General features: G+C 44.6%; 2 protein-coding genes across 2 annotated transcripts in view; one reads left to right on the top strand and one right to left on the bottom strand.

Annotated features, from left to right (window-relative positions):
* g2e3 (G2/M-phase specific E3 ubiquitin protein ligase) overlaps positions 1 to 14,208 on the top strand; it is a 62,815-nt gene that overhangs the window by 31,008 nt on the left and 17,599 nt on the right. The window contains exon 3 of the mRNA XM_077565320.1: positions 13,495 to 13,623. The gene's annotated coding sequence lies outside the window, so the exon portion shown is untranslated. The remainder of the gene's footprint in view (positions 1 to 13,494; positions 13,624 to 14,208) is intronic.
* On the bottom strand, positions 7,378 to 9,590 carry foxg1a (forkhead box G1a). Its single transcript, XM_077584745.1, has one exon. It carries the CDS (start codon positions 9,541 to 9,543, stop codon positions 7,936 to 7,938), a length of 1,608 nt encoding a protein of 535 aa, XP_077440871.1. The 5' UTR covers positions 9,544 to 9,590; the 3' UTR covers positions 7,378 to 7,935.

Raw genomic sequence — 14,208 nt, 5'->3', positions numbered from 1 at the left:
TTTGTTGGTGTTAGCTTAGCCAGCTGTGTGTGACAGAACACACACACACACACACACACAGAGCGTACTAAATAATAAATGGCGTGTGAGTGGTCGCGATTGCTAATGGGCTAATTAGTTGTAGCTCACATTAGCTGATATTGGACACTTGGCTCCTCAATGCTAACGTTGACGTCTGGGGCCCGCTTTGGTGGGGCTTGCGGGCTGGCAGATACTGTCATTTTCTGCTCCGTTGGTGTGGAGGAGGAAATGGGGGGGGGTTTGGGGGGGGGGCTGGAAGGGGGTGAACAAGTGGAAGTCTTTTCAGCTATCAAAGTGTCCAAAGCGGAGCAGAACGTGGACAAAGTGTTTTGGCGGCGAGGAGCTGAGAGGGGGTGCGGCTAAAACAGGTGAGGCTTTGTTTTGAGAGGGAGATCCTGTCAGGACCAGTTTTTGCCGCCACTGGCCGCCAGGAGGATCGCTTTACGAAAACGAGACTCACTGACGCCCGTGACGGACGGATGGCAAAGTGACAGCAAGTGTGTCACATTGTAGCTGGCTAATGGCTACGATGCTAGTTAGCTAGGTGGGGACGAAACAGAGTAGTTGTGTTTGAATGGTTAGACACATAAAACGTGACCGACTTTTGAACTCGTGATTGGCCAAAAAACACAACTTTGTTTTTAGGTATCTGAATAGGTAAAGTGGGCTAAGATGCTAACAGGCTAAGATACGTGGTGTGGCAGTAGTAGTAGTAGCATAGAGTGCATTAAAGACACAAGGATCATCGATGGTTCTTGCTAGGTGGCTAACGGGCTAAGATCCGAAGTGGCTACATTAGGTAGAGAAATGGTGACGGGATATTTTGAGGCTATAATGCTATGTGGCTAGGCTAGGTGGCTAATACACCAAGTGGCTAAACCACTAAGATGGTGGCATTCCAGCTGCTTGCATTTCAGGGATGCTAAATGCAGGCTACATCCATAAGATGCTAAGTGGACAGCTAAATGTTTGCAATGCTAATTGGATGCATTTCGAAGCCGCTGAGTGGTTGAGTTCGAAATGCATTCGAAATGGCTCAAATGTGGGATAGCTAAAGTGTTTATGTTGAAAGTTACACGCGTCCGAGTGCTGCTATTAAAACGGTTTGCTTGAAATCAGACACCAAAACAAGTGCAAATGTTGAGAAATAAAGAATTGACGCATGGAGTCGCCTTCTGATTGGCCGGCAAACCAGGAAGTCTTGCGGCTTTTTCCACAGGTGTTCAAACCTTCCGAGCCGTGTGAGCATGGGTCATGTGACCGGGCGTCACTGTGAGCCCTTTTCCCCCGGCACAGCCAAATCTCAGTTGACAGGTCAAAGGTGACGCCGAGCCCCTCGTTAGGGCATCAAAGTGGTCGGACGCGACGTCAAGCGGCTTCTGCACTTCCTGTCTGGACCGTCGCTTCCTTCTGGTGGACCCCAACATGCTGAGGGCCACAAAGCAAAGTGGACCTCCTCGACCCCGACCCCTCAATTGACACCGACCCCCCCCCCCCCCCCCCGTGCCCTCCCCTTATAAGCCCCCAACATCTCATCGTCTCCATTCTCTGTCAGTGAGACAAAAGCAGAACAAAAACGTTAAATATGAGAAAATAACAAACTTGATGACATTTTTGCAAAGAACCTTTTAACAAATATATTGTAGCCAACAAACATGTTTTTGAGGGAGCTGAAGAACATTCACAAATGGTGACGAGAGAAGGACGGGAAAAAAAATCCAAGTAAAAAAGGAAATGGGAAGGAAAAGGTCCAATTAGAAGAAAGGACCAAAAAAGAAAGATTGAGAAGAGGAGAATCAAATGAGTTTTAAAAAAATAATAATAATAAATAACATACACATTTTTGGTTCAACGGATGTAACGGATGGATGGATGAAAAAAAAGTGGAATGGGAAAAAATGAGAAGACAGGAAAGATTGAAGGAAAGAAAGAGAAATGAGGAAAAAGGGTAAGAAAATGAATGAGGAGGAAGAAAGCGGTGGGAAAAAAAGAAGACGATGCAAAAAGTGGGAGGGACGAAGAAATTAAGAAAATAAGGAGAGCAAAAAAGAGTAAAAAAGAAAAAGAGGTGAACGTGGAGGAAACAGACGAGTAAAAGAAAAGGAAGAAAAAGTAGCCATGAAGACAATTCATGAAAGTGGAGGAAAAGTAGAAATGTGGAAAAGTCACAATTGTGGAAAATGGAAAAAATGAAGGAAATGATTTAAGGTTGCTGAAAAGGAAGAAAGAAGAGTAAAAAAAAGTTGTCGTGACTTTTAAAAAAGGGAAATAGGAGAGAAAAAAAGAGAAAAGGAGCTTAAAAATAGTCATGGGTTTTTCAAAAACAAAAAAAAGGAGGGAAAATAATGTGGAAAAAGAAGTAAAAAGTGTGAATGCAGGAGGCGGGAAGGAAGGAAGGAAGGAAGGAAGGAAGGAAGGAAGGAAGGAAGGAAGGAAGGAAGGAAGCTTGGCGGATGTTGCCCGGCGACTCGAAGGAAGGCGGCGCTGAAGGAGCTCAGTGGAGCGCGTCGACTTTTGGGACGGCGCGCAAGTCAACATGAGAGAGCAAAATGTTGTCGGCGCCGCTAATTGGAGGAAGATGGCGGCCAGGAGCAGCGAGAGGAGGGAGAGAAGGCGCAGCGGCAGCGGCGCTACTTTGCACTTGGACAAAAGGATTAGTCGAGTTTGTTTAACCCGACAGCTGCTTTGCTAACTCATTAAAAACATTTTTCACGAGCCGTCGACTGTTTGCGCGCGCACGCACACGCACGGACTCACTTATGACTCCTTCATTTCACTCGTTAGCATCTTTGTTAACATCCTTCTTAACATTCTAGCTAACTAGCAGCGTTGTTAGCATTGTGGCTAATCAGAAGTAGTATCCTGACTCAGTAGCATTTTCGATAGCATCCTTGCTAGCATTGTGGCTAACAAGCATCTTTTTTAGCATCCTGGCTAACTTGCATCCTTGATAGGATTGTGGCTAACTAGCATCTTTGTTAGCATCCTTGTTAGCATTCTGGCTTCATCGTTGTGACATGAAATATCGACCAGCTTTTGTCTTCTTTTGCGACGGAATGTGCGCTCGCTTCCGCTCAATCCATAAATTCGTCCACAACGTCGGCTACATAACGTTGCAGCCTTTTCAGGAATTCCTGCCCATTCGCTGGCGACCAGTCCAGCGCGTACCACTTATTGTCAGCTGGGCTCGGTCCCGGCTCACCCGTCACCCAGTTGACAATAAGTGGTACGGAAAGTGGATGTGTGCGTTAATTACATTCCTACGTGAGCGTCTATAAACAACTGCAATTATGACCTCACGCTTTTCATAACGCAAAATGTGCTTAATATGCTTCACCTTCGAGACTTTCAGTCCATACGTCAAATCTTTTCCGGTGCGCTTGCTTGATCAATTTGATTTTGCGCTTGCCAATATTTCTCGTCCTCTGACGTCTTTTCTGTCCAAATGTAGCATTGCTTGCACAGTCAATCTATAGAATCCTTGCATTACGTTGCTGCTGTTGGCTACTTTTCACTTCGTCCTTGCAAATATTTGCTGCCTTTTTGCTTCCGTTGTGACAACATTAATGTATTACATATTGAATCCATACATCAAATGAAATACATGAAGATACGATGCATTATGTCCATTCATGTTTTTCCTGTTTTTCGTTGGCTGCCGCCATCATTTTGTCGTTCCACTTGACAATATTTCTCGTCTTTTTCCTTCTTTTGGGTCAAATTGTGCTCTTGCATACATTAAATGTGTTCTATGATCTACTTTTTTTTTTTCTCCATACAGCCAATCCATGTGTTGTCTTGTTGTTAGCATGTTAGCTGGCTTAGTTTGACCTCACAAATATTTGCCAGCGTGCATTCCATACATTAAATGGCTAGTTTGCAAAATAAAGCAATTTGATTTTACAGCACATCAATAACGGGCATGAATTTGCATCGACATGAGAAAGTTCGAAAGCTGGCTCGGTTGTTGTTGTTTGCAAACAGTTGACAACTTTTTTGTGACCGCGTGAATTAAACGCATACATGACGTGATGTGCATTCATGACATACATTAAACGCAGACATTATGTTGTGGTTCGAATGCTCCCTCAAGGCCCTCATTTTGACGTCACGCTTGCAAAAATATGTCATCCTTCTGCTTCTCATATGTCAGAATGTGACATCGCGTACGGAAACTTCATTGCATACATTAATAGCATACATTAAATAGAAGGCTCACTCCATCATTTTCGACTTGCAAATTTCTGTCACCTTTTCCTTTATTTGGTGAGAAAATGTGCTATTGCATAAATTAAATACATGCATACTTTACACACGCTCACACGTTGCATTCTATACATTAATAACACACTTTGCATGCATACATTATGCTGCTGCAAGATGTTCACTTGGTTATTTTAACCTGGAAAGATTTGCCACCTTTTTCCTTCTTTCGTGACTAAATGTGAAATTGCATACATGAGATGATATACATTCGTTACAATCCATACCATTTTATATTGCTTGCATTCTTTCTGGTTTGTTTCCATACAATGTTTGCCATATTTCTCCTTCTTTGAAGTCGAAACGTGTTATTACGTACATTAAGCGCATTCTTCCAATCCATACATGAAGTCTTTAACTTGCGTCATCGACCTCACACTTGCAAATGCGTGCCGCGTTTGTCCTTCATTTCGTGACGCAAAATATGACAATAATCAATGATTTAGTATCCATACATTTATTGTGTTGTTATTGAGTTTTCTTTCTGACTTCATGCTTGCAAATATTTGTCGTCCATTTCCTTCTGCTGATGTTCAAATGCATGAAATCCTACACAAGATTCTGCATCTTTTGTTTTTGTTTTTTTGCGCTTGACGGAAGTTGCCCGTGTCGGTCCGCGCTAGCTGGATGACGTCACGTGGGACACGGGCAGCATTTGGATTGAGGAGGCGCACAAACGTCGCGCAACAACAACAAATATGCTCCGAGACCAAAAGATTCTTTTGTTTTGTTCTGCCATTTTTCCCCTCCAAAAGGCAAAAGTCATTCTGGACATTGGATTGTCTGCTCTCATTTTCGACACGAAGCATTCAAAGTCCGTAAAATGTACAAATAAAATACTCAATTTTAAGAAAAACATATATATATATATTTTTTTTATCATTAAGGTTATTTTTCTATAACATTCTAATAAATGCACCACAGACCTGCGAGAGGAAAAAAATGTTTTACGTGAATTTTTGACCGACAAAGTGACTAAAAATAGTCATTCCAAAATTCATATTGAAAAAATGACAAAATGAAAGGAATTTGCGTTTTTTTTTTCTAATTGTGACGATGATGACGATGGCGACGATGAAGATGACGACGCGAGGATGATGAACCGAATTCAAAAGTTCAGCAGGACACCGGGAGGTCCGAACGCGACTTTTGAATTGACCTGCGGCTTGCACCGAAAACCTTTGCACGAACACCTCAACCGCGATGACGCACACACACCAACTCTTGGCCTTAACACACACACTCGCGCACTGCAAGAAAAACATCTGCCCAAAATGTCGAAATATTCTTCTTCATTTACACTTTCACTTATTTCGAATTCCAAGAATTTCAAACCAATTGGAAAATGAAGGCAAACGTGTCTCAAGTTTTGGGGTCTTAAAGAAAAATATGTGAAGAAGAATTTTTAAAGGTGAAAATGCAGAAATGAGGAGCGACTTCATGCGATTGAATCTGGAGGGAAAAAGTCAACACTTTTTAGCACAAGAAAAATGATGGCAATTTGCGGCAAATGCTCAAATTACAGATTGAGTTTATCTGTACACGGTGGAGATTTTTGGGCTATTTTCCACATCTTCATCTTTTCCGTTTCATCCCACATTCTTTCATTTACGACTTCCACAAACGTTCGCTTTTTACGTGTAAGTTTTGAGCCTCATTCGACTATAAAATGTTATTTCTTTTTTTCATTTGTCTTCGTCACTGTTCGATTGCCACTCAAAATGTTGATCGCCTGCAAAGAACAAAAAGAACGACAAGAAGAACATGTTCTGCTCTTTTTCTTCTCTTTGGGTCCGCTTGACACAAGCACGTCGGAAACACACGCGCACACACACGCGCACACACACGCGCGGTTGTGCACTTCATTGTTCGTCCAGACGACATCAACGAATTTGTTTTTTGTTTTTACACGAGCAGAAAATGTGACGCTCGCTCTTCTTTTTCTAAATGATCCTCCTCATCATATGAAAACATCTTGTTTCAAATTATCTTCCCAGATTTTATTTGCGATGGAAAACATTTTAGAAAATGGAAAAATTGAATTGAATTGCAACACACTTTTGCAGCTCAAAGGAAGTAAAATTAAAAGACACGTTCTTGCCCTGGCATTCAAAATACGCATCAATTTTTTGGGGTAAATTTGAGAATGTTAAAAGATTTAACACCTGCTTCGTTTTTTGTGTTTGTTTTTTCCGTCAGCAGCTTTCCAAATGAATTTCTGCCACAAGATTTGTCAACAACTTTGACATCAAATGATCACGTTGAAACAATAGGAAGAAAAGTCTTAAGATTATTTGTGGGACAGAAAACAAGACCAGCGTGCCCAAAAATGTTGCATCACTTTCCCAATATTAGTTTAGTACGTTTGGAGTTCTTATTTACTTTAAACTTATTTTCCATTTCTTGCTTTTTAAATGACAAGTCACACGGAGTGCTTTACAATTGTCAACTTTTATTTAAAAAAATGTTGGTTCCTTTTTTTTCGCTCCAATTAAGGGAATTTATTTTTATTTTTATGTGCACGTAAAATAAAAAAAAATGGCACAGCGCATTTAACACCCAAAAATAGGTTTGCTTTGCGAGCGAACATAATCTATTCTTTTTTTTTTTAAATTAGGTCAAATAAAGCAAAATTATTTTTTTTAAATAGTGTTGAGTTGAAAATGAATGCAGAATAATTCCAGAAAAATGAAACTAATCTATTGGATTTTATTTTCAAGATAGAACAAACTATACTGACATCAGTGACACTACGAATTTATGAACAATATGAAAATAAGAGCACATTTTATTTATTTTTACATAAATAATTAAATTCTGACAGACCAAAAAACTGTGACGTCATCACACGGCCCAAATGCTCTTGTTCGTTTTTCTATTTAGAGAAATATGCAAACATGCACACGCACGCACTCTGCTAGTGCGCGTGCACGTTTTTGTCCCACGAAACAAAACCGGAAGCCGCGTGACACACTTTGATGTGCCGCTAACCTACATACGTGGACGCGCATTGTTGCTGAACAAAAATAAAAAATTAAAAATCCGCGTGCATGTCAGCAGCAAAAGTTGAAATAGAAAGAAAGACAGCAAAAGTTACCAAAGTCAGCTAGCTTTATTTCGTACAGATTGCAACATTTTTTTTCTTCCTCGCTCTTGTTTTTTTTTTATTTTTTATTTTGAGGTCAAAGCGACACGAGAAGAAAAAGAAAGGAAGGACATTCAAAGACAAGCAGCAGAATATTTGGGGGGTCCAGAAGACGAGCAGACATGTTGGCAACAACAACCAAAAAAAAGGGGGAAAGAAAAACAAGAGGGTTCGTGCGAGTCAGTCAGCTTCTTTTACATTTCTTCAGTCAGAAATTAAAAAAAATTATCTGCGCCACGTTTAATACTGAAACATGTTCAAGTGTAAATGTTGACTAACAAAAAAATAAAAAATTGAAACTAACATTCTAGTCGACGTGACACGCGCGCGCACACCCTCTCACACACACACACAAGTCCAGAACACGAATAATAATAATAATAATAATAATAATAATATTAAAAAATACCTGGAAATTTCCCGGTTGTTCTTTTTTTCTCCTTGTTCTAAACTTTAAATTATTTTTGTTAAATGTTCCACTTACAGTTTCACCGTGGCCGGTTCCGTTAGTGGATGAGCGGGTTGGGCGCCGAGGCCTGGTTCTGGTGCGTGAAATAGTCAGACAGGCCGGCGGACAGTCCGGACGAGAAGGCCGGCAGAGAGGCGCCCATGGGCGGCCTCAGGGAGTCACAAGAGGCGGCCTGCGGGGAGCCGGAAGCCGGGGCCCGGACCAGCTGGCCGCCGCCGCCTCCTGCCACCCCGCCGCCGCCGCCGCCGCCCGGCGTGCTGACCGGGACGTGCGGGAAGAAGTAGCCGGTCTGGCCGGCCAGCAGGTTGACCGAGCACGGGTTGAGGGAGTAGCTGGCGGCCGAGCAAGGCACCGACAGGCCGCAGGGCATCGCCGAGGCCGCCAGCGCCGCCGCCGTCAGGTGGTGCGTGGCGTAAGGCAGCTCTCCGCCGACCAGCCGCTCCATGCCCAGGCCGTTGGGAGGCGGCGAGAACGGGTGGCCGGCGCCGTGGACGTTCTGGCCCAGCACGGCTCCGTAGGACATGGGGTGGGCCGGGTAGGCCGCCGCAGCCGCCGCCGCCGCCGCGGCCGCCGCCGCCGCAGCCGAGGCCCCGTTGTAGCCCGCCGCCCTCGAGTGGTGCAGCGACAGGAAGGGCGACATGGGCCAGTAGAGCGAGCCGGCCCGCTCCATGAAGGTGAGGCCGGAGGTGAGGCGGGCCCCGCGCTTGAAGGCCAGCTTGGCCCGCGAGGTGGTGGAGCGCCGGCGCAGTTTGCCGGTGGTGCCGCCGATGAAGACGTCGTCGCTGCTGGGGTCCAGCATCCAGTAGTTGCCCTTGCCCGGGTCGTCGTAATGGCGGGGCACCTTGACGAAGCACTTGTTGAGGCTCAGGTTGTGGCGGATGGAGTTCTGCCAGCCCTGCTTGTTTTCGCGGTAGTACGGGAAGTTCTTCATGATGAACTCGTAGATGCCGTTGAGCGTCAGACGCTTCTCGGGACTCTGGCGGATCGCCATCATGATGAGCGCGTTGTACGAGAACGGAGGCTTCTCGAACTTTCCGCTCTTCTTGTCGGCCTCCTTCCCGCCGCAAGCGTCGCCCGTCGCCGTCGCCGTCGCGTCTTTGCACTCCTTTTTGTCTTCGGGCTTTTCCGCCGCCGAATTCGCCGAAGTGGCCGAAGTCGCCGAAGTCGCCTCGGGGGCTTCGTGGCCGCCGAGCGAGCCTTCGGGCCCCGGCGGATCGCTCTTGGCTTTCTCTTTGCCGGCGTCCGCGGCGGGCTTAAGGTCGGCGTCGTCCCCCCGATCCTGGTGGTGGTGTTGGTGGTTCTGGACGTGGTGGTGGTGATGATGATGGTGATGGTGGCTGCTGCCGCCGCTGCTGCTGTTGTGCAAGTGGCCGTGGTTGTCGTTCTGCACGGCCTCGGGCACCAGGCTGTGGATGGTGAAGGACGACTTGGGGATCATTTTGAGCTCTTTGCGTTCGCCCATGTCCAACATCACCGAACGGAGTCGGAAGTGTGTCGCCGAGCCGATCGACAGGACGGGAAAGGGAGGAAGGGGGGTGGGGGGGGGTCGGTGGATAGACGAGAAGGAAAGTGTAGCCCAACAAACTATTTCTTGTTCGCTTTGGGGAGAAAAAAGGGAAACACACACACACACACATACATACATACACGCACACGGCACGTACACTCACGCACACGCGCACGCACGCACACACACAAGGATAGGAGACAGATAGCAGCAATTAATTAGCGAGCCGCAGCGGCACAACACATTGGTTGGCCCTTCCTGCTCCTCGGCCAATCCGCGCTGCGTGAGCTCCAGCGCACAGCCAATCGCCTCGCGCTTGGCGAACAGTCGCGCACGCGCACGCTGGAAGAAGTTCCCGCCCAGCACGAGCCCGAAGAGGCCGAGTGAGGGTTTTTTTTTTCTTTTTTGCAGGCTTTCGTTGCCATTCGCGACGTGTCTTCTTCACCCCTGGAAAATGGGGGTCGGTGTGTGTGTGTGTGTGTGGGGGGGGGGGGGTCATACGTGTGCGTGATGAGAGACAACCATAAACGCTTTACATGGTCTGTGACGTCATCGAGGCCATTCGCTTCTTTGCAAAGAAACTCACCAGCAAAAAATGCCTTTCGTCATTTCTTAAAGTGGGGAAAACAAACGTGCTCTTTCCACCACGCACGCGCAAACACGCAGGCTTTTAGTAACGGTTTTATCATTCTTACTTTGTAACCTGGCTCAGGTCACTTGTCAACACAAGCAGCAAAAGTACTCGCACTATGACTACTCCGATACTTGGGGGGGTGAAAGTAGAAATACAGATTCAACTCCTTATGTCAAACAAAAACAAGAAAAGAGTGCAAACAATGAAATGGACTGAAGTATGCAAAACTAAAATGATTCATTTATTTTATCTCTGCCGCCATCAATGGCTTTCCATCCCATTCAACAAATTAAGAAACAAGTAAAACGTAAAAATCAATGTTTATTGTCATTAGAAAGAAATTGTGATTCAGTTGTGTAAAAGCAAAAAAAAAAAAAGTATAAACTCTCCAGTGCAAAAGTAAAAAAGAATTTTTAGCTCTCAATAGAACGAGGTAGTGATTCAAGACCTTATGCAAAAATAAAATGGTACAAATTGGTGTACTCAAAAAACAAAGTAAAAAAAAAACTGTCAAGAGAATGCAAATCCTTTGCCCAAGTAAAAGTACAAAATGTTAATCAACTATAAAATACAAAAAAAAAAAAAATACTACATTACTACGACTGGACAGTTTGGGGGGAAAGTAAGAAAGTATAAATATCTGTTTTCAAATGTAATGTGTAAAAGTAAAAAGTCTTTTTAACAATAAATAATAAATTTTTTAAAAAAAAATGATACCTGAAAAATGTACTCGAGTAGCGAGCAACATTCGTAAACGTGAACATCTTGTTTGTTTTTGTTGGCCCAATTGCACTTGGAGTGACCACTTCCTGCTTCCTGTTTGTAAACTTCCTGTTTTGCGCCACTCCTTGCACCTGAAACCGTGTTTAGGTCTTGTGCGTCGCCACGGCAACAGCCGCGATGACAACAAATGTGAACGATGACCTTTGAACCGCAGCAGGATGTTCCTCATTGAGTTCTCACACAAACGCTGTCAAGTCCTCCGAGAACTTTTCAAGGAACTTAACAAGGGTTCGAACAACAGAGTTCAAACTGCGAGTTAAATCTCTGTATCGGATTTTTTTATTTTTTTTATTATCGTCGTCAAAATGTGAAGTCTTTAAGTCTTCATGTTCCGTTTTTATGTTAAGAGTTAAGAGAGGGTGCGTGTTCAGTCTGGACGTTCAGTCCTCAAGTCTTGTCAAGTTTATTTAAACAATTTGTTTGGACAACTTTAAAAACTGTAAACAAAAATACATCATTTTAGCTTTTGTCTTGCTTCAGTGTTTCAAAGTTAGCGTCAGTCAAGAACCTTCCTTCAGTACCGACGGACCGCCTTCGGGATTTTGGCATTGGACATTCCAGCAGACCGAGAGAATTTTCTTGGACACGCCCCCGACACACCTGACGACCGGATCTTCGAGCAGCTTGGAGCAGGTCCAAGTTGAGGCGCAGGTGGTGTTACGCGATTTTGCTGGATTTGGTGGAGGCGGGAAGATTGTAGAAATCATTTGATTGAACGCACGCTTGTCATCGTCATCTTTAGGATATTTGGACGTGAATGCTGCCCAAGTCGCTCCCATTGGCCAGCAAGCAAATTGGCCGTGTTCACTTTCACTACAAAATACCGAAAGAAGGAAAAGTCCACCCATGTCAAAATGTTGGTTGTGGCAGCCGTTCAAGTTGTACTTTTGTAAAGTTTGGATGCAAAATGTTGACGTTAAAAAGTCTGCTTTCTTCACACTCTCTTTTTCAAACGGGGAGCCCAATAAAATAGGCCAACAGCGACTCCCAGTGGCCAAAGAAGAACATAATGTCACCATTTCAAACATACAAAATCATAACTTTCACCTCCTTGATAGTCATCTGAAGTATAAATAATTGTTTCTGTCAAGAAAAATCACATTTAAATAGTTGATTATTATTTTTGGATTGTCTAAAAACGGATTTTGAAATTTGTCAATGCAAGTATGTTTGCGTTGGGGGGAAAAAGGGGACGCTTGCGTTGGGCGACACTGACATCATGCGGCCAAAAGGTGAACTACAACCAAAAATCAAGACGGTGAATGTCAATGTGAGACAAGATGGGGGGAACCCTGCGGTGACGTCATAATATGTATGCTGACGTCATCACGCGTATTGCGGATGAAGGTTTATGGCAAATATTCCGATGATGAGGATAAGATGACAAGGAGACATTTTGATTGGCAGGCGTGTTCCATTCGTCCCGCCCATCAAAATGGATTGACAGCCACATTCGCAAAGACGCTCAGCTCGCTCTCACTCATCTCACCTCACATTCGTGCGTTCATTGTTTTTGTTTTGAATTGACGTTTGCTGTTTTTGTGTTCACAGTATTCTTTGATTGCGTCAACGAACTATGTCCGAGTGAGTTGAGGAGTTTCAGTTGGACAAAAATGAGTGCTCTACCCCATCATCTTGTTGCATCTCTGTGCTGTGGAACTAAACACTACTCATTTAGGCAAAAGTAGTGCTTTGCCACCACAGTGAAAGTGAAGCCTACCAAATAGCAAAAATCCACAAGCAACTGACATCCTCTCAAAAAGGGTCAGCCACAAGATGGCGCCAAAGCAGAATTTTACATCACACGTGACATTGGCTCTTTAGTGAGGTTTTTCAAAAAGGCTTCAATTTAGTTGACTTTGGATTCGTTTTTCTAATATTTGGCGTGTTTACCAAATGCAAGATTAAAAAAAAAGGTCACTAAGTATTGTGTAATAAAAAGAACAACAACAGCGCAGCAATTCTCAAGTGGCTGCTTGACTTTCCTTTTAATTCTTTGTTAACAAAAACGTTTTGGTTATTGTGTTAGTTCTTATCTAGAACAACCTTGAAGTCAGCGTGTGTGTGTGCGTTAACTGTGTGCGTGTACGATACGATACGATATACTTTTATTGAGTCTGAGCGCATTGAAAGCGAGTCCACAACATCCACAACAGGCTCAGGATCACCGAGCGGTCCCCGCCCACCACGTTCTCCCGACCAATCGCGTCCACGCGGACCCCACACGCACACACGCGCACACGCGCACACAAACTTTCATATGCTTATAAACGTCCCATATTTGATGATGTGTCAACAAGCAAGTACCACACAGAGCGAACCTCAAAGCCATGATCCGTTTCAAATCCATAATCCATTTGACAGATTAGCAAAAAACTCTTTTTGTTTTCATCCCCTTCTTGGCATCAGAGGAGCTCCGTCGTATTGTTCGCGGCTCATTAGCTCCACTAACTGGTTGCTGGCGCCACCTAGCGGCGGGACATTGAAGTGCGCTAAACTGCTTCAATATTTGCTCGCATGGCAAGACCAAAAAAAAAGAAGCAAACTTTGAGATGACAAACCAGGATGATGAATGTAATACCGAAAGTGGCCACACGATGTCACCGATGGTCAAATACACACTTGAAGTGCCTGACTGTTGCTTTTGTGTGTGCGTGCGCGTGTCATGTCAGGTGTGATTGGTGAGGAGCAGGAAGGCACTTTGCTTCTCAGGAAGTGGATGGCGACGCCATTGTTCTCCAGGAAATGGACCTCGAGTCTGCGGCGGCCGGGTCTTGCCGGAGATGAGCTCCAGCAGCCAGGTCAGAACCACGCCGCTCTTCAGCGCCGTGTACACATCCGTCAGCTGGGCCTTCTCTTGAACACACGCGCACACGTTAATGACGTTCATGATAATATTAGCCGAGGCTAGCCAGGAAGCTAACAGCTGCGCTTGAACATGTTGACCATTACTTGGACATGTTTTGACGTTTGCCTTCAAAATAAAGTACGGACTGTTTCCTGAAGAGTCCAACGGGAAGTTGAGGCGAGACAGTCAGAGGTCATCCAACAAGAGGCCGCTGCTGCCACACTTCCTGCCAGTGTTACACAACTTCCTGTTGATACACGAGTGGACGCTAAAAGCGTCTCCACGAATTTGACGTTTTTGATTGATTTGATGACATCATCAGCCACTCGCCCACTATTTGGTTTGTATGCTGCCTGCGCTCATGCTAACACTCACAGCAGCCAAATCAGCTAGCTTACGGTTTGTTAGCTTCTTCTTTTTTACTTCCCCTCCGACTGCTGCTTTCACCAGTTTGCTAGATGAACTTTTAGCTTTTATTGAATGTCGTTACGGCCAAAGCAGTGAAACACGAATTGGAGGAAATGTGCTATGTGGATAT

The sequence above is a fragment of the Vanacampus margaritifer genome, chromosome 1 (genome assembly GCF_051991255.1).
Source record: "Vanacampus margaritifer isolate UIUO_Vmar chromosome 1, RoL_Vmar_1.0, whole genome shotgun sequence".
In the NCBI taxonomy this organism is placed as follows: Eukaryota; Metazoa; Chordata; class Actinopteri; order Syngnathiformes; family Syngnathidae; genus Vanacampus; species Vanacampus margaritifer.
Note: the sequence above shows the minus strand (reverse complement) of the source record. Positions and strands in the feature narration are given on the sequence as shown.